The sequence below is a fragment of the Nycticebus coucang genome, chromosome 10, assembly GCF_027406575.1.
Source record: "Nycticebus coucang isolate mNycCou1 chromosome 10, mNycCou1.pri, whole genome shotgun sequence".
NCBI classification, from domain to species: Eukaryota; Metazoa; Chordata; class Mammalia; order Primates; family Lorisidae; genus Nycticebus; species Nycticebus coucang.
Genome location: NC_069789.1, coordinates 54,699,449 through 54,726,113, shown reverse-complemented (window position 1 = coordinate 54,726,113; position 26,665 = coordinate 54,699,449). Strand labels below are relative to the sequence as shown.

Sequence of the window (26,665 nt, the reverse complement as noted above, 5' to 3'; positions counted from 1 at the left end):
GCCAGGCGCTATTTAAGGGCCTGCTTCCCCCGGCTCGGAGCTGCCTGCAGCTCCTGCCCTGTCCTCCAGGAACTGCCGGAGGCTCGCAGGTCTCGGAACTCATCCCGCCGCGGGGGCTGCCGCCGTGGCATGGGCGCCGCGGGCCTGCTGTGGGTTTTCTTGGCTCTCGTCGCCCCAGGTGTCCATGGTGAGCCGGGAGGGGGATCACGGAGGTAGGGAGGCGTCTGGGGCAGGGAAGGTTTCAGTGCTATGATGCAAAGAAGGGAGCCCAAAGCGAGAAAGTGGGAGCAGAGTAGGAACGCTTGTCTGCTTCCTGCCAGCTCTGGGGAACTCAGCGATCCTTCTGGTCCTGAATGTCCCCACTAGTTTTCTCCAGGAGCTGGAACTTTCAGAATTGGAACTTGAACCACAGAGGGGCGCTGTCTGATCTGCCCGGTGTGGCAGGTGGCTTGCTCGACTTCTGCCTGAGCTCCACGCCCCCGGGGTTCAGCAGCCGCTTCTTGCTCTCTGCCCCAGAGGTCAGTCAGCGCCATCGCCAGCCCCCAAACCAAAACCTGCCTAGACTGTGTGCAAGCAGGGCTTGGCACCCGGGTTTCTGCACACACCGAGCTCCGCTTCTGCCCAGTGAAAGCAGCTGAGCCTCCGCTCCCTTGCCTAAATAAGAATAATATCTGGTTCCCAAGCATGGTTCTCAGCTTTTCTAAAGTTTAATGTGGTATCGATAGATCCTAAACGTTAAACATCTGGACTTTTTTTAAAAAGTTGAGATGTGAGTTAAAACTGTAGTTTTCGTGGTGACAGTTACTTGCGGTAATAACGTGGGCTTCCAGAAAGAAGGTCCAGCCAACGTTTATTATAACATCCCCCCTTCCCCAGATTGGCTTGACTTTAAAGAAGTATTGTAAGTTGTTAAGATCAGAGTCCCTTGGCTATAAGATAGGTCTAGTTTTCCAATAAGATGTTACTTATATGCAGACCTCAATAAGTGAGTGACTTTCAGCAAGTCATTTAGCTACCTGATCCTCAGTTTCTTCATCTGTAAAACGAAACTGGTGATAAATTGTTCTACCATATCACGGAGTTGTGTTCTGAATACTAGATGAAACTAGGCAAATGAAAGTTAGATGTCAGTTGTCACTACTAAATACCAATACTAACTTTATATGTAGGCACCTGTTTTTGTAGAGCCAGCATTCAAGCGACCACTCCCCCTCCACTTTATTAAGGTGTCTGGGTTACTGCATATATTGGTTTATTGCAAGTTACTCTGTCTGCTATCCTGCCATTTAAATGTCTCCTGGCCCTTAATTAAGCATTTCTCAAAACCATCTCTTCAACTCTTTTTCTCTTTTCTTCTTTTCTACATATTAATTCCCTTTGAACAAATGCATATGCACAACTTTCTCTAACACCTCCATGGGGTACAGTCCCACACATGACTTCTCACCTATTTTTAAATTTCAGACAAGATATTGTCAATTAAAAATCAAATTCTTCACCAGCCCAATTCATTAGCCACTCCAAGTAGGTACCCGGTACCAGAGCAGGGTCACTGTCTAGGTTTTGTAACTCCAGACCTATGAAAGACTGAGTCTGTCTGTCAACTTTTAAAGCAATTACTAATTTTGTCTTTTTGTCATTCTTATACTAGTATTCTGATTCTAAACATTGTAATTACCTGTGTAACAATCTCCTCTCTTCTAGGTCACTCTGTTTCCAAGACAGAGTGAAATCATGAAAACCAAAATTTAAAAAAAATTTTTTTTTTCATTATTCTACTCCTGGATCAAAAATTTTAAAGAACTACTCCCTCCTGCCTGCAGGAGAAAAATCTAATCTCTCCAGGTGTCTAAGCTCTTTGGAATTGGTGCTCACCTCAGCATGGGTCCTGATCCCCCCATAGTCATGTGCCCACTGCTTACCCTCTTGCCCACCTGTCACCATCCCTTGTTCCTTGTCACGCCCCCTACTGACTTTTACTGATACTGTGTAGCTAGCGCCATAGATCATCTCTTGGCTCTTTGCCAGTTCCTGCAGGTGCATATGTTTAAGAAACTCTGGAAGTAACTATTTAAAATGTAGGTTCTTCCTGGGGTACACCTCACCCTCCAGAGATTGGGATCCCAGATTCGCAGTGTGGCTGAGGAAGTTGCCTTTGTATGACTCAGGAGTGCTGGGTATATGCCTTTGTTTGACTCGGGAGGTCTATGTATGCCTCAGTATGACTTGGGAGCACTAAGTATGCCTTTGTATGACTCAGGAGCACTGGGTATGCCTTTGTATGACTCAGTAGCTCTGTTTATGCCTTTGTATGACTCGGGAGCTCTGTATATGCCTTTGAGTGACTCAGGAGCTCTGTATATGCCTTTGTATGCCTTGGGAGTGCTGTGTATACCTTTGTATGACTCAAGAGCATTGTGTTTGCCTTTGTATGACTCAGGAACACTGGGTATATGCCTCTGTATAACTCGGGAGCTCTGTGTATGCCTTTGGTATAACTTTCACTTGTACCAGTCTCAGACTTGTATGCGAAAGAAGATGTATAAATTTGATATTTAAATACATTGTATTCTGGGAAGGCTTCCCAGGGAGGCACTTTTTTGCCTGGACTTCTGGTCTCATCTGGGAAGGCTTCTTGCTCACTGCATATAAATCTCTGCATTGAAACTTGAGCTGTCTCTCAATATGTAGAAAAATTACTTTTCCAGGTACATGCTCACGTTTGTGATTGTTACCTGTCCCCTAGGATATCATCATCATCATCATTATTTTAAATCATCAATAGCTCACAGCAACCTCAAAGTTGTGGGTTCAAGCAATCCTCCTGCCTCAGCCTCCTGAGTAGCTGGGACTACAGGCACTCTGGTTGATTGTTCTATTTTTAGTAGAGAGAACCTCTTGCTTAGGCTGGTCTCTAACTCCTGAGTGCAAGCAATCCTCCCACCTGGGCCTCCCAGAGTGCTAGGATTACAGGCATGAACCAGTGTACCTGGCCACAAGTGAAAGGACTAGTTCATTTTATCTAGTTACCCATCAGAAAGTATTTACTAAGCTCTCTTTGGGGGCATATTACTCTACTAGATTGATAGAATAAAATAATGAAGAATAATAAATAAACATACTTTCTTCTCTGTAGCCCTGTGATAGTTATGTAAATTCATTTAAGAAATTTTAAAGGATCATACATGTGCTGAGCTTTTACAAGATCTCTATTGTGCTTTAGTTTCCTATGCTATCCCAGAAAATATTTTACTTATGAGATTTTTACTTATAAGGTTCTAGTTTTTATTATAAAAACTAGAGTTTTCTTCAAACTTAACAAATGGCATGCCTTAATTATGTACAGATTTTTGTGTAAGAATTATTGAAAAAATATTAATGAAAAAAATATTAATACCACCTCCCTTCCAAAAAAGAAACCCCAAACTGGAAACCTAGAGCCAAGCATTCCCCAAATGTGAGTGTCCTCTTTGCTCTACTCCACTAAAGGAAAACCAACTGCTTCCTGACTCTTTATGGACCAATCTTATCTCTTTTTTTGTAGTGAAATCAAGTGATGCATTCCAAACCAACTTCTCAATGGCATATAGTTCCTCCTTCTAATCTTCAGCACCAGGCAGAGGTTTTCTTAGCTTGTGATGGGGTAAATGTGAGGAGATGGGGCCTAAATTGAGACCTAGGACCTCTAGCTAAGCATAGCAAAGTGTGATCTCTAAAGATAATTGTTTTCCTCTTTGATTTTTCTCTCTTCTTTTCTTTATGCATTCTGTTACAACAAAGAACTTTGATTAACCAAATCCTCTTGATTTCCTTCAATTGTAGGCAGTATGAATGGCCAGAAAAAGCTATAAATTGTCCTTTCATCATTTGAAGAGCAAAACTTCGGTTCAGAAGTGAAGGCTCTTGCTATGGTGAATGAATAAATGATTTGGGGTTCAGTAAGAGGGTTTCTTGGGTGAACTTGGGGAACAGGTCTTTAACATTTTCTTCATTATGAAAGATGGCCTTTTTCTTCTAGATGATCAAAAGAACCTTGACACCTGGATGTCAAAGAGATGAGGAAGAATTCAAAATAGGATATAATTGATAGGATTTTTGCCCCTCTCTGTTTTTTCCTAGTCTGAAGTCATCATGTAGCTTGGCTGAATCACAAATGACCTTTTCTCCACAAGCCAGAAATGCTTAAAAAGACAGAACACATTCATACTATCTACTGAGAGAAGTTGTTAATTCCTTCTGCAACTGAAAATTGGTTTGTTCTGGTGATGATTTGCTGCCCATTATTGTTTAAGGTTCCAGTTAAATAACAAATCTTATAGTCAGTGTGTCCTGGAAGGAATGGCAGCACTCTGGAATAATACATTTCATGTCTGTGAACTGGAGCGGAAAACAAAAAAAATTCAAAAAAATATTCAAAATTCAAGAGGATCTTGCCTCTTGAATTTTGGTGTTCTCACGCATTTATCAATTAAATATATTATGTGTGCTTTGAACATATGTATGCCACTCTTTTCTGTGTTCTAGAATGTATGCCAAAATATCATATTTATTCAGTTGATTACATATTATTATACTATAGATACTGTAAGTATAAAGTTAAAGGTTCTCGAAAGTTACTTTTACTAAAACCAATTTAAGCACTGATGTGTTGAAACAATTTGGCTGTGCCTTTTTAAGCCAGTTCTTCTATTGAAGACATCCTCTTGGGGCCAAGGAGAAATTAACTGGAAGTTCTGGAGGTTGAAAGTTTTCCCTTTATTCTGAGATTCACTTAGAAAAAGTGTGCATATACCAAAGTAGCTATAGGCAATTAATAGCCATCATGCTAATTAAGACAAGTAAGTGAAGGATATGAGGTATTTTCACAAAACTTCTGTTCACTTCTGGTGACTTTTTCAAGGGGTTCTGGGGTCAGGGGATGACGAATAACCTATAGTGAGGCTGTAGCACCTTTAGTGCCAGGACTAAATGTGGTTGTACCATCTGCAGCCCCAGGTGTGTTTTGAAAACAGCCATTGAATAATTAGTGTGCTATGCTCGCCCTGTTCACATACATGTAGCAGTGGATTCTCACCACACCTTATGAAGTAGCTTGAATTGTACTAGAGACTAGGACACTGAGTATTAAAAAGGGTTAGGCTTGCCTAAGATCACATAGCTACCGAGTGACAGTGGGTATTTAAAGCCAGGCCTACTGTTTCCTTAGTCCCTGATACGTCCCCACATGTAATTATCATGTAATTAGTGTGTTATTTTTATGTGCTAAATTTACCTTTTGTTCCTTCATTAACATCGATTAGATTCAGAACTTCTAGACACACAGTTTCTTTGCTTAATCAAAATAGTTTATGATTTCTTTGCTAAGAATCAAGAGAGAGGTAGGAATTTAGGAGCTTAGGAATAAGCAGGGACTATGAGTAAGAAATAAATTAGACGAATGTCTGTTTCTAAAAGAGTGATATGACCTGTGTTTGGATCCTTTATCTAAGTTTATATCCTTTTATTGTTATGATTGGTTTGTCTACAGTGTTCTTTTCTGCTTTCCAGGGATTTCTTGTGGCCGTCCTCCTCCCATCCACAATGGTTGGCACAGTCAGTATTCTGAACCCATAGCTCTTGATACCATCATAAGGTACAGTTGTTCCCCTGCCTTCCGCCTCATTGGAGAAAAGACTATTTTTTGTATAAGTAAAGACCAAGTGCAAGGAGTCTGGGATAAGGCCGCTCCTATATGTGAATACTACAATAGACTTTCTATTTGCCCCATGCCCACAGTACCACACGGGTACAAAAGTAAAGGCTCCAGACCACCATACAGACATGGTGATTCTGTGACATTTGTCTGTGCAACCAACTTTACCATGAAAGGAAACAAAACTGTTTGGTGCCAAGCGAATAAAAAATGGGGGCCGACACAACTACCAACCTGTGAAAGTGGTGAGTATAAACATGAAACGGAGTTGAAAGGTTGGGGTCTTGCACACGTATATTGAACCCTCCTGGAGGAAGAACGGCATGAATGTGTGATGACAGGGTGGAAGGAGGAAGCAAGATCAAAGGTGAAAATTACAGTTTCCTGTTTTTGTTTTTGTTTTCTTAGTTGTGGCAGAATATAACTAATCATTGAAAAAAGCATTGATTTTTTGAGCAAGGTAGTTTGAAGTATAATGGAAAAAATGCAGCTGAACATACCTAATAACCAAGTAGATTAAGACTCATAGAATAAGGTGAGAGTTTGTTGGGGCAATGGAACTGAGGGAAACCTGTCTATCCAGGTTTCTGTGAAAATGAGAAGAAATGTGAGAAAAGTGGGCTTCACTAGTAAAAATACATCCAACAGATTTAAAACTGATCTATAAATAGCTGTTAATATGGTCTGGCAGAGGTGATTCTCTGTCCTGTGGTCTTCTAAACACGCTCTGAAGTGATTCAGCTTTTCTCCAAGTCATCTCCTAAGCCATCACATTTCAAATCAAATGCTTTTGAAAATAGGGACTAATGTAAATCCTTCATTCCTTTTTATTTGGTTTTGTCTATGTTGTTGCTGAAATCCAAACACAAATTTCAATTCTACAATTACGAGAACTGGCAATATTTGGAAAAAAGTTTATACCATCAGAATTAGATATTCCTTTTCTTAATAGAGAACAATGTTGATAAATTCTAAGTGGATTATAAGAACTTAAAAACTACTAAATTATTAAAAATAGGATTCTGTTGATCAATCTATTGATAAATAGTCTTGGAGGCAGATCTTAGGATACTCACAAAATGTAGTGGCTTTAGAAAACAATTAAGCCTTTATAAAGATTTAGGTAGATGTATACGTATTGACATGAAAAGATATCATGGGCATATTACTAAGCCAGGGAAGCAAGGGATAAAATAATATGTATTAGGTACACAGACTGATAATATATGTGTATATACATGTTACATATAGGATCCCAAAAAACTGTTAATATTTTACTAAAGTCTGCCAGAATAACCCTCTAGTTCAGTTTTTTTCAACCTTTTTATCTCACAGTACATTTGAACCTATAGTTAAATTTCCACAGCACATTTAAATTATGTTGATCAAAAAAAAGGAGTAAAAGGAAAGAATTAACTGTACTTTGAACATCTTTCGAAGCAATCTTTAAAATTTTTTTTCTGCACACCAGTTGAAAATCATTGCTGTAAATGACATCTTACTATTTTTGGAATAGAGAATAGGCTTAAGGATAGGGTGAGAATATAGGTGACAATGACTTTTTTTGATTATTGAATTTTTCATAAGGTAAATATAATTCATATAGTGTAACTAAAAATGTAAAATAATGTACTATTTGTGGCACAAAATGGGTACAATTAAACCACAGCTGTTTGATCTTTAGGAGTCTGGGTTGAAAGGTGAGGATGAGCTGTTACCATGCATCACGCATGTATCATTCATTTGGATCTATGTCTCAAGTCAACATCTAGGTTGTGAAAGATGCATCATCTGATGGCTTTTTTCCTGATGTGTATGTTGTGTGTGTGTGTGTGTGTTAAGATTTTCCTCTGGAGTGTCTACCACTTCCCATGATCCCCCATGGACATCACACGGGGGAGAATGTGGGCTCCATTGCCCCAGGATTGTCTGTGACATACAGCTGTGACCCTGGTTATTTGCTTGTTGGAGAAAAGGCCATTCGCTGTTTGTCTACGGGAGACTGGAGTGCTGTCGCCCCCACATGTAAAGGTATCCAACATTTACAATTTACTTTAAGACTGTGGGCTGTGCTGTTATTTGCATGCTTTTCTCATCTTTGCTTGCATTTTTAGAGGCAGAGTGCGAACTGCCAAGACAATTTCTCAATGGGCAGGTAAAGATGCCACCAAGTCTTCAGGTTGGCGTAACTGTGAACTTTTCCTGTAATGAAGGGTGAGTTTCCAGTGGGTCTATAAGACATAATTTATTTATTTGAGTTATATGTGCATTATGTGAACTGGGGAACTTGCAGAAGCCTCCTCTGTGAGGGTCTGTGGACAGCCTGGGGTGAGGCCGTGAGGGGTGATGCTGTTGGAAGGATGCATATCAATTAAGTGAGCTGGTCTTGGATTTTAGGCACAGGCTGCTATTCTTCAGCACAATCTGCCCCATAGTTCTGAATGACGACCCTCTGTCTCCAGGTATCGATTACAAGGCCAGTCTTCCAGTCAGTGTGTGATTGCTGGACAGCAAGCTGTTTGGACCAAAATGCCAGAATGTAAAGGTAGGTAAGGCAACTGTGGTTTGCAAGGAATAAATTGTGGCTTGTTCCTTGGTTGGAGGTCCAGTAGCACACTGCATTCTCAGCTTAACTAAAAGCTTTGGTTTAATCGTTACCATAAAGACTCTTATTGACCAAAGAACTAGGACTCTTTAAGAGATATCGTCTTCACTGAAGCATCCTTCAATTACCCTTTATTTCTGCTTCCTCAAGTAATACAGGGTTCCTGGGATTTTCCTTCTCTGAAAGCTATGTAGAATTGCTAAGGAGGCAACTAGATCCTGTACATAAAGGGAAATTGCCTATTTGATTTAAAAAAATTAAAGGATCAACAGAGTAGGTATACTTAAGAATGAAGCTTTAAAATCATGCTTTTAAATTAGATTGCCTGAGCTGCCTTGATTGATTCATTGCAGATTCATATTACACTGTTCTAGGATGTGAGAGAGGTAGCAAGGAGCATCCGAAGCATTCTTTGTTTATAGTATATCTGTGATCTTGTCATTTCTTTCTGTAATTTTCTTAGAAATTCTTTGCCCGTCACCTCCCTCTATTGTCAATGGAAGACATACAGGCCACTCTTCAGGGAATGTTCCATATGGAAGAACAGTCACTTATACCTGTGACCCAGACCCAGAGGAAGGAGTGAAGTTCATCCTTATTGGGCAGAGCACTATTCGTTGTACAAGTGATAGTCAGAAGATCGGGACCTGGAGCGGCCTTGCCCCACACTGTGAACTATCTACATCTGCGGTCAATTGTCCATATCCCCAGATCCTAAGAGGAGAAATATTAACTACATGGAAAGATAAATACACTTATAATGACACTGTTGTATTTGCTTGCATATCTGGCTTCACCTTGAAGGGTAGCAAACAAATCCGATGTAATGCCCAAGGCACATGGGAGCCATCAGCCCCAGTATGTGAAAAGGGTGAGTGTTCCAATACTCAGAGAAGGTGCTGTTGATTCATCTTTTAAAGAATTAGAAGGGATTTTGGGCTTTAAGCAGTGCATTTTCCAGTTTCTAATCCCCTCAACTCTACTAAATATAGAGAATATGGATTTTATAAAGGGCTTTCTTAACACCCTCCCTTTACCATTGTTGCATTTTGTGAGACTATGCTTGGGAAAATATTAGGAATCGTTAAGTTGCCCATTTCTTTATAGATAAAAATTATTGGGAGAAAAATTCTTGTTTGTCTTAGAGATTTATTTAAAGAGAAGTCTCTAAAGTCTCCTTCCCAGGGGTATATCAGAATCTTCCATAAAAGCATACAAGGTGATTCCTTAAAAAGGGAAGACACGAGTGAGGAGTTACAGCACCAAGTGGGAATTGAACAAAATTTTGCAGCAGTCTAAGTGCAGAAAAGAAAAAAAAAAAAAAGATTGAGAAATATTGTTCTAAAATCACCCAAATCTGAGCTACAAGGTATCTTCTGTATCATTCAACTGCCACCAGAGTGGAATTGTCATAATAATGGTAATTTCTTTGGCCTGGTTTCCTTCTGTTCTCGTTTACTTAAGGAGTTTTTGTTCTTGTTGTTTCCTTTGCTTTAGAATGCCAGGCTCCTCCTGAAATCCTCAATGGGCAAAAGGAAGATAAACACAGGGTCCGCTTTGATCCTGGAACATCGATAAAATATAGTTGTGATGTTGGCTATGTGCTGGTGGGAAAAGAATCCATACATTGTACCCCTGATGGAGAGTGGATACCCAGGGCCCCCCATTGCAAAGGTACCAGGTCTCAAATATAGATATTTTGCCAGTATTAACATTGCCTTGAGTTGATTTCTAATCCTAGTCTTTTTTCTTAGTGGCAGAGTGTAAACTAGTAGGAAAGGAGCTATTTACAAAACCCGAAGATCAATTTATTAGACCACATGTTAACCCTTTTTGCAAAGAAGGGTGAGTGAAGTATGTCTCAGCCTAAACCAGGTCTGGCTTATAAGTGGCCACTGCAAGCTCTCTGTAAAAGTTTATCTCAAGGTCCTCTCCTGTCATGTGTTCATGGAAGTGTCAATCACACTATTTTTCCATGCATGGAAATTATGCCTGTACAATGTACGCTGATGTTAGCTATGTTTGGTTTCTGTTGCTTTTTGTCCTGAAAGTGGAAAGTCTGCTTTACAGCCAACAGCTCTTGCTTAGCTTGGTGGTCACCTGGTGGCAAAATGACATGATGTTTTGTCTTTAGATACCGGTTAGGTAAAAGTGTTTACCAGCAGTGTCAAGGCACCATTCCTTGGTTTATGGAGAATCGTCTTTGCGATGGTGAGTAGCAAAAATGACATAGGAACTGAAATCATGTGAGATCTATGTTCTTCCTGGAGGATTTCTATTTTGAGCCATGTTATGGGAATTGCAGTATTTGATGCTATTCTATTAAGTTTTCCTACAGTTATAGTTGCGCAATTTTGCCATGTCTTTCTATTGTGACCTTTTCCTGCGTAAATTAGTTAAGTTATATGTACTTAGGTACTGATTCTCTTTTGTAATTTAGGATAATAAGAATAATGAGAACAGTGAGTATATGAGCCACCATCTTAGTTTTGGGTACGCCATAGTTTAATGGAGAAATCAGGGGATTGGTCTGATCTCAGATTGCTTTTCTACTACTAATAGGTGTATAAGCTTGGGCAATTTAAATAACGCTTCTGAAAGTCTAGCCTGTCATCTGTAAGGTTGGTGTGAGACTTAAGACTTAAAAGTTATTAGAATTAAAATTAGAATTAAAATTAGAATTAAAATGAGGAAAGTACATGTAACAAAATAGGTGTTTAATTAGTACCATATAAACTATTATGTCACCCCAGGACAAAGATGGTACTCAAGAAAACGTAATTCTATTCCCCTATTCCTTTTATTCTCCTATTGGCTATTTAAAAAATTGTGCATTTAAGTTGCAATTTACTACTGGGCATTACTGCCTCATAATGTGATATTGATCAAGCATGTTCACTTTCAGTAAAGATTTTTTTCTCCTGTGAACTATGTCTAAATTGAATTTTGCATGTATAATGAGCTTTGATCTAAAATTTACCCAAACTCTCCAGGAAACAACAGGTTTATTTCTATCCTTTGGTGTATAAGACTGGAACAGAATCTCACAATACCTTTTCATCTCTTCAGAAATCACCTGCCCACCACCCCCTGCCATCGACAATGGGATGCACACAGGGAGTTCCTCAGAAGATGTTCCATATGGAACCACAGTCACTTACACATGTAATCCTGGGCCAGAGAGAGAAGTGCAATTCAACCTCATTGGAGAGAGCACCATCCGCTGTATAAGCAATGATGAGGAAATAGGCACCTGGAGTGGCCTTGCTCCCCACTGCGTCCTTTCCATACCTGCTGTCCAGTGCTCACATGTCCACATTGAAAATGGGTACAAGATATCTGGCAAAGAACCCCCATATTTCTACAATGACAGCGTGACGTTCAAGTGTAATAATGGATTTACTTTGAAGGGCAGCAGTAAGATTCGGTGCAAAGCCAGTAACACCTGGGATCCTGAAATTCCAGTTTGTGAAAAAGGTAAAAACCCAATAAGTAAAAAGAAAGAGATATTTACTTACTTATTCTTGTTTATGGTATTATCTTCCACCCGAAGCTGTATTGTGGAAAAGGGCAAAGGGGCACAGATTACTTTCCACGTCTTCCATTCTGTAATAGAATGTTCTGTGAAGTGTGTGTGTTCTTTGTGTAAATGGCTCCTTGGATCTAGGATTATCTATTCAGGGCGGATAACAAGACCTTCTTAAAGGGATCTAGTTCCTCCAAAAGAGCGGACAGCATTCAGTTGAATTAGAATTCACATGAATTAGAGCTTCACAATTTTTGGCTTCAAAGTTACAGATTGTTGGTCAGGTGCAGTGACTCACACCTGTAATCCTAGACTCTGGGAGGTCGAGGCAGGAGAATCCTTTGAGCTCAGGAGTTCAAGACCAGGCTAAGCAAAAGTAAGACTCCATTTCTACTAAAAATAGAAAAATTAACCAGGTGCTGTCTAGTCTCAGCTTCTCCAAAGGCTGAGGAAGGAGGATCCCTTGACCACAGGAGTTGAGGTTTCTGTGACCTAGGCTGATGTCATAGCACTTTAGCCTGGGCAATGAAGTAAAACTCTGCATCAAAAAAAAAAAAAGTTACAGATCGTCTGCTGTGAAATGTCAAATATGTAATATTCTTGAGTCGAAATCCTTGTGTTGGTATTTATGTGGGGAGTTTTCTCTTCAGGCTGCCAGCCACCCTCTGGGCTACACCATGGTCAGCACACAGGTGGAAATACGGTCCTCTTTGTCTCTGGGATGACTGTAGACTACACTTGTGACCCTGGCTACTTGCTTTTGGGAAACAAATCCATTCGCTGTATGCCTTCGGGAAATTGGAGTCCTTCTGCCCCACGGTGCGAAGGTACTTTCAGTTCCAGAGTTGTCTTTGCCTTTGATACAAGGCATCTATAAATACTGTTATTCCATTTTTGCTCCTCCAGAAGCATGTCAGCCTGTGAGAAAGGACTTTCGGGAAGTTCCAGTTGATTCACGCGTGGAACTGGTTAATACCTCCTGTCCAGATGGGTAAGAGATAATGAAGTCTGAGGAAGGGTATCCACCTTGTTTTGCATATTGAATCTACCCTTAGCTTGTCTGGGGGATTCCCTTTAGAGGCTTCTCATTGTCATGCTTACAGAGAACATGAGGGTCCAATGCCCTAACTAGCAACTCTGAGTTGTCAGTCCATACTTGACATGGAAAGGGCTTTGCAGTGAGTACCTCTAAGTCTAAAGTCGTTTCTTACCTGGAAAGCTGAGAGTTTTAAGCCCTGTCTACCAAATTTCTTGTTTAAAAGACTCTCTGAGTCTGTGGTTTGAAGAGGCTAGGTTGCAGAAATGTGATATTGGGAAAAGGAAATGTATTATACTCTGTCTGTCTGTAGGTACCAGTTCACTGGATATGCTTTTCAGAAGTGTCAAGATGCTGAGAATAGGGTTTGGTTCCAAAAAAACTCACTTTGTCAAGGTAAGTTAAAAAAATAAAAAACCTGACAATGGTAATAGAGGGTGAGATAGGCCAGCTAGCTGTAACTGCTTCTACAGAAGCCTTTGGGTTCTTCTTCAGTGGAAGTAAGATAAGAAAAATCTTACAGTACTTGGTCAGCACGGGCATGGGGAAACAACATCATCAAGTAGGAACTATTTTGGTAACAATAAGCCCTTTTGCTAGGGCTTGGGAACAGAGTTGTATTTCTTTCTTTCTTAATATTATACAGTATTTCCTGAATTTTTTTGAAATGAGTATGCATTACTCATATAATTATAAGATTTGGTAAAGTTGTCTTAGAAAAGCATAATCCAGATTCCAAAATGGGAATCATTTTCCAGTCATGTGAAATATGTACAGCTATGTAGTGTCATTTGTACCTGACCGAAGGCCATCTATCTGTCTTGATGTACTAGCTAATGCTGGATTCCCTACATCTCTCCTGCAGTGATTCACTGTCAACCTCCACCAGTGATTGACAATGGGAGTCACTCAGGCATGATGGCAGGACACTTTCTATATGGAAATGAAGTCTCTTATGAATGTGACCAAGGATTCTATCTTGTGGGAGAGAAAAATTTACAGTGCAGAAATGATTCTAAAGGACATGGATCTTGGAGTGGACCTCCCCCTCAGTGCTTAGAATCTCCTGCCATAACTCATTGCCCTAACCCCAAAGTCAAACACGGATACAAGCTCAATGAAACCCATTCTGCATATTCCCACAATGACACGGTATATGTTGCCTGCAACCCCGGCTTCATCATGAACGGCAGTCACTTGATTAAGTGTCATACAGATAACACATGGGTTCCAGGTGTCCCAACGTGTATCAGAAAGGGTAAGACATTTTAAAGAACAAAATATGGGTTGTTGTACAGAATAAAGAAAAAGGTTTTGAATCTGCACTTGCCATTCTGTCTGAAGAGAAGCATCTAAAAGTTAAGGCAGTTATATTGTTTTTCACAGTATCTACCTTTTCTTATTTTCTCACCCAATTCTTTTTTCCCCTTCCTTTCTTAGTGTGTTGTGTAATAACACAGGAAAGGATGATGGTTGCCTTCCAAATTGATAGTCTCCGAATTTATTATTCTTATGAATTTGGAATAAGAAAAATGCACATACTCTTTTTTTTTTGGAAAATGTTTGACAGTAATATTACTTGATGATTTGATATTATAATACCAGCCAGAAAGAGAACTTTGGGTGTTCTGCAGAAGGAAGCGGGCCTTCAAATCCACTGAATTATCTTCCTTATGATTTTAGTTGTGATCTGCCATACTCATTCTTTTCAGTGACTACAGCAGAAGTTGACCATTGGTGACCCCAAAACTAAATTCTGCTCCCCAAAACTTTTTTCTTTGGCTAGCATGGTAGTCTCTTATTTTAAGTGAAACCCATCTTCAGCCCAAGGTAGACAGTGAACGTGCAGGCAGTGAGGGCCCCTTCACTGCCCTGCAAGACACCAGTGACTTCAGCTGAGCAGTGGCTGCCACTTTTAGAAGGATAGAGCTCTCTGATTTTACATGTCTGGTGGCTTTACTTCCTAGCTCCTGTTATCATCTAAATGTGTAACACGTAGAGACAGCCCACCTGCTATTTAAAGGGAAAGGAAAGGAATACTGTTGGCTGATGGATTACAATTGTGAACCGCAGCCTTTTTATGTTTCATTATTTTACTTTTGACACTTTTCTTCTGATCATATATGACATAGACAGGAAATTGGTCTGGGTGTAATGAATGAGTGTTTTTGCGAACCAATTATTTGACTTGTTACCTGTTGCCTTTCAGTATTACTACCACTCGGAGACATAGTGGTGGCTGTGTGTTCCTCTGTGCTGAATTAAAGACCCTTTCTTATTGGTGTGTAAGCTTTCTTAGGGTGTCAACCTCCATCCAAGATCCCCCATGGGAATCATACTGGTGGCGATGTTGCTGAGTTTTTCCCTGGAATGTCCATCCGGTACAGCTGTGATCCAGGCTACCTGCTGGTGGGAGAGGCACTCCTTCTTTGCACATATGAGGGAACCTGGAGCCAACCTGCCCCTTATTGTAAAGGTGCTTTATCTATTTTTCTATTATTCTTAAGTCAATTTTGTGCCAAGTAGATGTATTTAGTTAGGTACTTTGCTCTTAAAATCATCAAAGAAATGTATTATTTGGGTCATTTAATTAAATGCATTTAATTGGATTAATACTTTCATGAATCTAAATATCTCAAAATCAGAAAAAAAGCTTAGGCTGTCATCTACCTAGTCATTTACCTGGAGAAAAATGAAGTGCTTTTGTAACTTAAGCAACAAGTGCTTTTGTAACTTAAGTGTATTGACACTGTGGTGACAGTTACAATGAATGTGAACTTGACAACATGCCTGTAAAAAATGCAATAATCTTTTGAGTATATTGCCCGTGAGGCACAGTGGAAGGACGGGTCAATTTCTAATGAAAGTTTCAGAAAGTCATTTTCATTATCATAAACAATGCATGTGAAATATAACTTGTAAGCTCTTATCTTTCACTGAGTGTATTTTGCTCTTTACAGATGTATGCACAGCGTTTTATCAGCCTTTTATGATTTAGTCTTCATTAGAGCCACCTTGGTGCCATTATTACCCCTGTTTTATAGATGAGGTTTCAGTAGCATGGAGAGATTTGTAACCAACCCAGAGTCACATTAAATGTGACAATTACTTAATGTAAGTTCTAGACTAGAGTCAAGATTCAAATCCAAGGTCTGGCACTATTGACCCCTACACAGTAGAAAGCAGGAGTGAGAAAGCACCACAGGTGTGAGGAATTAGTAAGACAAGAGGCTGAGGCGGCAGCTGGGGCTCACTGAGTAGGGCACTGGCCCCATATACCAAGGGTGGTGGGTTCGAACCTGGCGCCGGCCTAACTACAACAAAAAATAGCTGGGCACTGTGGCAGGTGCCTGTAGTCCCAGCTACTCGGGAGGCTGAGGCTAGAGAATTGCCTAAGCCCAAGAGCTGGGGGTTGCTGTGAGCTGGGACGCCACTGCACTCTACCAAGGGTGATCAAGTGAAACTAGACTCTGTCTCTTAAAAAAAAAAAAGACTAGAAGCCGGTAAAGCAGCAGTTCAGAATACTGAGTATGACCCAGTCAATTCTCAGCATTTTTCTAAAAAGAACTTAAAATTATACAACATAGAACTGAAGCAGAAAGAAAGAAAATAATCTGGCTTCAATTACCTAGAAGTTACTGAGATAAACAGCAGACACTTCAAGACTGTGCCTAGGGTATTGTCTTATGCTATTTCAACAAAGCTTTTCTTGCCGAGAATGAAGTAAGTTGGTTTCATAAACCTTTATAGTAAGGATAGTCTCTGCTTTCTTGGTAAAAGAGCAAAATATGACTCTGCTTCAGCTAGATTCTTTTAATTTCAGAGGTAAACTGCAGTTCTCCAGCAAGCATGAATGGAATCCAGAAGGGGCTTGAGCCCAGGAAAATGTATCAGTATGGCGCTGTCGTAACCCTGGAGTGTGAAGAGGGGTACACCCTGGAAGGCAGTCCTCAGAGCCAGTGTCAGGCAGACCATCAGTGGAACCCTCCCTTGGCTGTCTGCAGGTCCCGTAAGTGCCAAAGGCTTCATTGCTGCTTCATTGCTGTAAGGGGCCCATGGAAACAAGAAAGCAAGGGGTCTCCCTCCATGTGGAGACTCTGGGGTTTTAAATTGACACAGGTTGGAGACCGTTGCTCTCAATAGCAAAGGAACTTGAAGTTGGTGATCTAGTCTAGAAAAGAAAAAGCTTTCTGAGGAGGAGTAAATATTTAATAAAAGAAAATAAAGAGGAACACTAACTTCAAAGGAACCAAAATGCAAAACTAACCACCTTACATTTTGAAAGGAGGTGGCTGTGGAGACTGCCTTACTTCCTGTACCACTATAACAATTAATATTTGCATTCTAACTGGAGAAAGCTCTGATTATAAAGCTGAATATATTGATGAGTTCTTCTATTCGTGAACTCCCTCACCCTACCTGATGAAAGTGAGAAAAGGCAAGAAGGAAGGAAGGACAGAAGGGAGGGAAGGAGAGAGGAAGAAAGGAAAGGAAAAGAAGGAAGGAAGAGACAGAGGAGGGAGGGAGATAAGGAGGGAGGAAGAAAGGAAAGAAAGAAGGGAGAGAAGGGGGAGGGAAGGAAGGAGGGGGAGGAAGAAGAGAAAGAAGGAAGGAAGGGAGAGAAGGGGAGGGAGGGTAGGGAGAAGAAGAAAGGAAAAAAGGAAGGGAAGGGAAGGGGAAGGAAGGAAGGAAAGGAGGGAGGGAAAGATGGAGGAAGGGAGGAGAAAGAGGAAGGAAAAAAGGAAAGGAGAGAAGAGGGAAGGGAGAGGAAGGAAGGAGGGAAGAAAGGGAGGGAGGGAGAGAAGGAAGGAGGGAAGAAGGAAGGAAGGAAATTCATCCAGTGAGTTATTAGTAAGAAAAGTGTGACACAACTCAGGACTCCAATTTATCTTTTAAATAGACTTAGGAGGGAGCTGAGTGTTGACTTCTGGCACATTACTATGGAACTTAGGCCTACATTGAATTATGCTACTGGACTGATATTTTCATGATTTTGTGTTTTCTCTAGGTACACTTGCTCCTCTTCTTTGTGGTAAGTTTTCTTAAATACTTGAAGAAAAGCTCTTATAGGGAATTTACCTAATAAATGTAATCAGGGTAACTTAATTCTTTGTACCTTCAATGAATCCCAAACAATAAAAAAAGGAAAAGTTCTTATGACGTTTTATAAAAATACGTAAAACTAGATAGAGGCCCTATATCTTACGTGTTAATATTTTTCAAGTTTAACTCATAAGAAATGATCTTTTTGTGTGTGTTGTAGGATATTTTCATATGCATGTCACATTACAAAATGTAACTTTGGAATAGAGTCCAAGTATGGTTATTCAGGAATTCAGTATTTATGGCCAAGAAGAGTTAAATGTAAGAGTCACATAACATTTTCCCCACCACTAGCAACAGGCCCCCATAATATGTTCAAAATAATATAGGTCTCGTTTGTCTGGTATTTGATACTAGATTTTTTTTCTAGGTATTTCTGTAGGTGCATTTCTTCTTATCTTCTTGATTGGTGTCACATTATACATGATACTAAAACACAAAGAACGGTAAGTTCAAATGCACTTTTGACCAAAATGTGCAGAACATTTGGGTCTCTTGCCTGAAACTAAATATAGAAGCACAAGTTATATGAAATGAATACCACAGTGTGACAACTAGAATGAAGTATCTTGTGTTTTCTGAAAGGAAGTCCTTTCCATTAAGACTTAAAGGATACTCAATACTTAATTTGTTTTATTGAGTGATGTTTATTTAGATGATGATACATTATAAAAAGTCTAGAGAATAGAAAGGAAACAAAACCCAAAAAAACAATCCCAGTGGGAACAACTACAAATATCTGGGCATATTTCTATCTGACCTTTTTTTATATTATTTTTTCTCTTTTTAAACTGAAATTTGGCATTATTATCTTTTTTTCCCATTTAGACTAATGTTCATATTTTACATGTCTTTTATTTTATTTTTTGTTATGGCCAGGGCTGGGTTTGAACCCACGACCTCCAGTATATGGGGCTGGCACCCTACTTCTTTGAGCTGCAGGTGCCGCCCCATATTTTATATGTTTTTAAATCATGTTTTCTTTTTAGTTAATTAACAGCATATTGTTCTACTATATGTATTTATTTAGTGTGGCAATTTTAAGTTAATTCTACACTTATTTTAATAATATATAAAGATGGAAGAAACACCTTTTCCATACCCACTTAATTCTTTAGGATAGATTTCTAGAATTACTAAGGATAAGTGTATGAGCATTTAATATGCATAATAAATATTGCCAAATGACTTTTCCAGATATCACATAATTAATGTACCTGGATATGTTGTGTTCCTCATCCTCCCTTTCTGCTTCATTCATTTGTCTAGTCTTCCGGTAAAATCACTTTGTGTTTAATTAGTATGCCTTTATAGTATTATAATATCTGACAAGGCAAGAATACCCACTATAAGTTTGGGGGAGGGGGTTTCTCTCTGTTCACTCCTGTTTGCTCCTATAGATGATTTTTAGAATAATTTGTAACTTTCTAAAAACTAACATATTGTGATTGCATTTAAGTGCATAGATTAATTTGTGAGAAGTTGGCAACTTGCTTAGTATTCTCATTCAGAAACATAGTAGGTATGTCCATTTGTTCAAGCAATCTTTTCTCTCACTTAGTTGTCTTCATGATTATTTAAATCTACTCCTGGATTTCTGTCCTTGCTATGTTTTGTTTTCTTATCCAGAAATTAGACATCTTTTTACAATTTACTTTTAATGATTTTTTAACACCCAAGTCTAGCAGGAATTTATTTTGTGGTATGGTGGTCAAAGTAACCCCACTTGCACTTTTTTTATATATAGTCAATTTTTTCAAAGACTATTTTGAGTAAGCCATCTCTTCACCATTTGCTTGTCATTTTATGTGCAAGATGAAGTGTACCTTTTCAATTTTTTTATAAACTGGTACTTTTCTCAAAGATATGTGACATAGAGGTGGAAGATTTTGTTCCCCTGATCGGCCTGTCTTTATGAGCCAGCACTATTAATAATTGTAGTTTTATAATAGTATTTTTGAGATAGTTCCATTTTCTCCTTTTTAAAATTATTTTAAAATTTTCTTTTATTCATTTTTGGAGGTAGACTATAGACTTATTTGTACCACAACTCCCCACCCCCAGAAGAAAATAAAATGTTAGGATTTTGAAGGAAGTGCCTTAAACCTACATATTTATATGGGAAGAACTGACTTATTCAAAATATTCGTTATTTCCTCCCAGAAACATAGCATAAAAGATATAATTATAAAAAGAGTTATAGTGTCATAAAAGATGTGATTAATATCAGCAATTTGCTATAAACACTTCCCTATGTGGTTCTATCTAGCATTATACACGTATGGATTTTTAAAAATTTCAGTGGTATTAGAAAAATAGAAGTAATATGAAAGGAGATAATGATCATATCTATTTATTCTTAAGTATTCCAGATAGAAGGAGAGGTGTGAGTAAAGGCCCAGAAGCTTGACTTTCCATCACATAACCAATGTGATGTGGCTGGGAAATATTGTGGTTGAGAGTGATTGAAGCAGAGGTGGCATAGTGTCAGGTGGAGGCATGGCATAAAAAATCCTGACACATGTACCTCATAGAAACTGTAGAATACTGATCTGTGCAAAGAATATACATGTACAAAGGATACCATCAGGTGTCAGCCTGGGAATGTTTTATGTGCATAGGTTCTTGAGTCTCGACATATGCTAGTGTTGGGAGAATAATCAGGTAAAATTTTACCAAGTCTCAGTAACTTCAAGTGGGGGATAACCATGTCACCCCAAAACTCCAGCAAAATTCCCTTAGCATGCTAAGTCAGCCAGAGCATCATTTACCGTGCCACCAGTGCTGTCTGATGCCCCTGTTCATAGTTGCGTAAAGCCTAGTGTAGGCATCCAACATGAAGAAGTCACATTGAAGCTACATACTTAGGGCATCTGGGAACAACCCACACAGCTTATTCCAGATCTGGGAGAGGCTGAGTATGGCCAGTCTGGCCAAACTTTACATTTGGATTGTGCTTAGATTACAGTGTTTATCAGGATGTGTCCCACACAATCTTGGTTTTGTGAATGACTTCAGGAGAAATGGTGTTCTATGCCCAAATAAGACTGGGAAATGCTGCATATTATATATATATTTTTTTCTTGTGAAGATTTACAGTGGCCATGAGAATATTTAAAATATGGCAACAATGAGAACTGTTTTATTTTAAATGCAAGTTTTCCAAACTTAATTGGACTATAGAACTCTTTTTTTTTTTTTCACATAATGCTTTTAATAACCCATGGAGCTGATGTTCCATTTAGCAGACATTGGGGACATCTATAAGGATCTATAAGAGCTAAGTCATCAAAATCCTTGAATGCCAGGACAAGAAGCCACAATTTATCCTATAAAATCATTTTTTTTTTTTTTTTTTGAGATGAAATCTCACCTCATTGTCCTGGATAGAGTGCTGTGGTATCAAAACTTAATAACAACCTCAAACTCTTAGGCTCAAGTGATCCCCTTGCCTCAGCTTCCCAAGTAGCTGGGACTACATGAGCCCACCACAACACGTGGTTAGTTTTTCCATTTTTGATAGAGACAGCGTCTCACTCTTGCTCAGGCTGGTCTCAAAATCCTGAACTCAAGAAATCCACCCACTTCAGCCTCCCAAAGTACTAGGGTTATAAGCATGACTCACCATGCCCAGCTATCTCACAGGATCTTTAAGCAAGGAAAGGTGTTCAGATTTGCATTTTCACAAGAAAGGGGGCAAGGCTGTGCTGGCCACCTGATCGACAGTGGCAGGAACAAAGAAGATAGAGCAGATGTGAGAGGCATCTTCCCTATTAAGAGGAAAGGATTTCCAGGACTTGATGACTTGGGTCTGGGGAGAAGGAGGTGTGTAGAATGACTGACATGAAGGTGACTAGGTAGACCCAGCGCTTCACTAAAGAGGAAGGAGAGGGGCAGGGTTGTGGGGGAAGAAGGTGAGTTCAACTCTGTTCATGATTTAGGACTTAACGGAAGGCCCAAGACTCGGGTGAGTGACACTAAAATCTTAATGGAAACCTTGAGACCAAAAAGAACGGAATAGGTGAAAACTGAGATGAGAATGGACTTCATAGGGATGGTAATGTCTAAAAGACAGGAAGGTAAGGAACAGTGAGAGGCAAAGAGAAAGTGAGTCATTTCGTGGAATTCAAGAGAGAAAATGTCTGGAAGGGGAAGCCATTGGCACAGCTTTCCTCACAGGAAGTTAAAAGATAATTTTAGCCAAGAGTAAATAGAAAATTGAAAAAATAGAAAATGTGGTCTGTTACTGGTTTCCTTCATGCTACTAAATTTGTTATCAGAGCACTGCATGTGCAGGAAAATTTGCAAATTTGGGGAATGCCTACAAGCTCAAATAATTCATAATGTTCCAATATTATTGTTTATTAACATGATTATATCACATACCATCTTTAGGTGCCTCAATTCATATGACACAAATGTTATCTATTAAACTAAATTCCTGTGTCACTCTCTTTATTTCCATTTGTTAACCTACTTCAATTTCTTTTCTGAAAAATCATACAGACCTTTATGCTGTCTTACGTACTTTTTGAAAATGAGATGAGTAGTCAATTTTAAATGAATGTCTAGTGACAAAATTAAATATGGTTAGGAGTCACCTACATATTTGAAAGTGACCATTCTTTTCTTCTCTAGCCATCTAAAATATTTTAACCAAGCCTAAATTTCACATGGACCTAAAAATTACCATTTGATATTCCTTTACTGTATCTCCTACACCCTGACCTTTTAAATGTGGTGGTGAATGATATGTTGTCAGGGTCCTTAGTAGTAATCTTTCTTCTCCAGTAATTTTGTAAAACTTCATTTTAGGAGTTCTACATAGTAGTTTTATCACATTTTATTGTCATTCAGAAATTATGGCAAAGTGGTTTTAGAAATATAGGGAAATACGTATGCTTTCAAAGGGTGAAAGTGAAAACCTTCTCTGGAAAATTATTTAAAACTTTTAGTACTGTGTGAGTAGGCAAAGATTTTGAGTTAAACATAAAATATAAAGATTGTCTTTTAAGTTGGACTGTAAGATTATATCTCAGAAGGGTAAAGTTACGATCATATTCTAAAATAAAAGCTTTTTAAGAAATATTTTCTTCAATTTAGGACTAGTAGTTGCTAATTATATAAGTCTGGGATCTGGGGTAAAACTGCCTGGTGCCAGCTTCTGACTTAGTCACTTAGGAGCCTAGCGAGGTATTTATTTTATAGGTCATCTTTACACATCATAGGATACCTTTCACCATAAAATGAATCATCCATGAAAAGTTCTTACCATGTGTTGGGAATTATGGAAAGCAAACAACTGTTATATCTTTATAGTCATATAAAGTACAGTTACATGTATATAGCAATTATGTTCAATGAGTTAAGATTTTATTTTTTTCTTCCTTCTTCTGGCTCAGCAATTATTATACAAACAAAAGTCCTAAAGAAGAAGCTCTTCATATAGAAACACGAGAAGTATATTCTACTGATCCATACAACCCAGCAAGCTAATCAGAAGACAAACTGGTATCTAATGAAATTGAAATATTCTTATTAATTTATATCTCAAAATTTCCATCCACTTATGCTTATCCTTAAGCATAGTATTCAGTATAAATGCTTCTGACTCTGTGATAATGAACAGCACTTGTTAACTTACCTACTAATGCCAACTAATGTTCCTAGGGTGTGTGTTTTTTTAAGTCCATTCATCCATTTAACAAAATTTTACTAAATAATGAAACAACTAAGAATAATATAAGAATTTGATAAGCGTTACAAAGAGAAATAAAGTAGGCAAGAGGACAGAGAGAACAGGGTGGCTGCAAGAAAGTCTTCATTAAGAAAATGGCATTTGAGCAAAGGCTCAAGGGAAGTAAGGAGCTGGCCACATAGCCAATGGGGCTAGAGCATTGCAGGAGGAAAGAGTAGTCTGTGCAAAGGCCATAAGACAGTGTGTGCATCAGTCGTGTTGGAGGCACAGCAAGAAGGTCCCCGTGGCTGAGAGTGCTAGAGATGAGATCAGAGAGAAGGGGGTAGGGTGGGGAGAGGATGATTGTACAGAGTGTGCTAGGTGCTTGGAATGACTTGGTTTTTATTCTGAGATGGGAACCACTGGAAAGTTTTAAGCAGAGGAGTGACACAGTCACCTTAACTGCTGTGTTAAGAACAGACTGTCGGAAGCCAAGGGTAGAAGATGAGTATCAGTGAGGAGGCTACTGCAATGATCCAGGCAGGAAATTGTAAGTGTCTACCACTGGGCTGGTGAGAGGAGGTCAGATGACACTTGTAGTCTTAAGACAGCAACAATGGGATTTGCTGACATGTTGTATCAGAATATGACAGGAAAAAGGAGGTATCAGTGATGACTCCAGAGGTTTGGGGCCTGAGCAACTGAAAGGGTAGTTACCATTAATTAAGATGATTAAAAATATGAAGTGTGGGACAGGGAAAAATAATCATGATTTCCTCTTAGGAGATGTTAAATGTGAGATACTAACGGAAGTGGCGAGAGGGAAGAATGGCTGGGGCAAGGTCTGGGTGCGCCAGAAGGGGCAGGATCTATTGCCTCAGCAGAGGAGCTGATCTTGGACAGGGTGTGCCTTAGTCACTGGAGGAAGAACAGACTCTGCAGGTGCAGCAGAGGGCAGGTGGGGGCTGTGCTTTGAGTGCATGGGTGGAAGCTCTCTCCAGAGGATTCTATTTTCTTAGTGAATAGAAAGCAAATTGATGAGCTGGGAAGGGAGATGTTAGAAAGTCAAGGAGGAAGGAGAAGTCATTAAATAGAGAATGGAGAGTTGAATACTGAATGGCAGGGAGTGCAGAGAGGTGGACAGGCAACACGAGGTGTCCACTTGAGGTTCCCAGAGCAAATGGGGGTGAACATTTGAAAAGAACTCTGACCGGGCATTAGGCTGGGGGTCTCTTATCCCTTTTCTCATTTAGCCCTCACTGCCACTTTGAAAGGTGGGATCAAAGGTCACTACGAAAATTTTTGAGACAGACCATGTTATGGTCCATTATTTCACTTCCAAGACTCACACTCAACAGCGTCCTTTCTGATTCACCCATGCAAGTTTCAACTTGGGTGTTGCTAGGAGGGCTTCATTTGTTCCCATCCACACAGTTTATGTTTCTTGATTTTTGTGTGTCTCAACACTTTCATAATGACCCACATATTACTCTAAGATGATACAAAGATGAGGAAATAATATCCAAGACAAGAAAACCAAGGCTGAAAGATTCTCTTAGATAAAGGCTTAGGTCCAGTAATTGGCAAAGGTAAAATTCACGCTGAAAGTTTCAAACAACTTTCTCCTACAAAATCTATAAAATATAAGAAGGATGCAACCTCTGCCCTCTTGGCACTTAGTTTAGTAAGACAAATAAGACTCAAGAGTAAGTACCACGAACAAGGTACAGAAAAGCTATTGTGGCAGTGGCAGGAAATGGGAGGAGGAGCACAGAGTTGGGAGCTAAGACGAGGATCATGCCCATGACCTATAAATCCAAACCAGAGGGTGTCCAGAGTGAAGCTATTTACCAAATATTTATTGAATGAATATAGGAATGAGAAGAAGAATATTGCCTCCATGTCTCCCTCATTTTGTTCTCTTCATGTTTATCAATTATTTATCAATCAATGTTAACTACATATGTATAAAATGTAGTTGTGATTTATTCTAGGTCATGTTATCTGAAGAAGACTCTCTTAAAAGAATGATATCCTTGGGCAGCACCTATGGCTCAAAGGAGTAGGGTGCTGGCACCATATGCCGGAGGTGGTGGGTTCAAACCCAGCCCCAGCCAAAAACTGCAAAAAAAAAAATGATATCCTCTGATAGCCTTGATGCTTCCTTGGTTATAACAATTATAAGGGGCACACATAGAACTAAGGTTAACACTCTTATTTAAACTTTTAGTTGCTCCACTGCTATTAACGCTGCCCCCTAAACAGAAATGATCTTCTATTTCAGTGTGCTTCATTGCTTGAAATCCAACTGAACATTGATTGTAAAAAAACCACTCCCATATCAACAAGTCTCTTGGTGTGGTCTCCAGATTGATGGAATGATTTCATAAGCTATCACTTCCTATACACACTCACCTCCAAGAGGACCTCTTCGTGGTGAAGATGGGAGCCCAGTTTCACTGCGGTGTGCTCTTCAAGGACTTTCTCTGTGATGTGTGAAGCCAGGCTGTGGCTATACATAATTACATGGCTGTAAAGGTATTGCCTTTTTAAGGAAGGCACTAAAAGGAGTTGTTCTCATATCTGGATTCTCTTTTTGTGAACAACATACTTACTGTTACCATTCAGTTTGGGTTATACCGTGCTTTTAATTATTTAAGCAAAGTACAAGTATTTCCCGTGGTTATGATGGGGATACCTTTTTATCCAGATATCTGGTTTTATTTTAATAAAAGTAGCTTGTTTCTTTGACATCATTAAACATTTCACTCACCCCCCCTTGGTTTGAGTTTTTTACCCAATACTGTAATACTTTTCCTTTCTATAATCATTTGGTGATTCCAATTGGTACGCGTTTTTTGAAATCGTGGAGTCAAGTTTTAATCCCAAAAATTTGGTGTACAATTTAAGCTTTGGATATTTCCTTAGAAGTTTTGTCATAAGCTCTAATTGCTTGTAAAATGTCATTCGATAATGTGTATATGGGCCATTGAATTGTATACATAAATTGTATGTATAAAAAACAA

General features: G+C 39.2%; 1 protein-coding gene across 3 annotated transcripts; it reads left to right on the top strand.

Moving 5' to 3' along the window:
• CR2 (complement C3d receptor 2) lies at positions 1-26,665 on the top strand. 3 transcript variants are annotated; one of them, XM_053608069.1, is made up of 21 exons: positions 133-187; positions 5,548-5,632; positions 5,776-5,937; positions 7,535-7,723; positions 7,807-7,906; positions 8,155-8,237; positions 8,761-9,168; positions 9,795-9,971; positions 10,052-10,142; positions 10,432-10,508; positions 11,367-11,774; positions 12,474-12,650; positions 12,730-12,814; positions 13,173-13,255; positions 13,725-14,117; positions 15,150-15,335; positions 16,683-16,868; positions 17,868-17,891; positions 18,333-18,408; positions 23,365-23,473; positions 25,924-26,665. In XM_053608069.1, exons 3-20 carry the CDS (start codon positions 5,862-5,864, stop codon positions 23,456-23,458), a joined length of 2,913 nt encoding a protein of 970 aa, XP_053464044.1. In that variant the 5' UTR covers positions 133-187; positions 5,548-5,632; positions 5,776-5,861; the 3' UTR covers positions 23,459-23,473; positions 25,924-26,665. The 3 variants fall into 3 exon arrangements, with proteins under 3 accessions (XP_053464042.1, XP_053464043.1, XP_053464044.1); XM_053608067.1 differs by having other exon boundaries at positions 1-187; positions 5,548-5,937; XM_053608068.1 differs by lacking the exon at positions 12,474-12,650 and having other exon boundaries at positions 1-187; positions 5,548-5,937.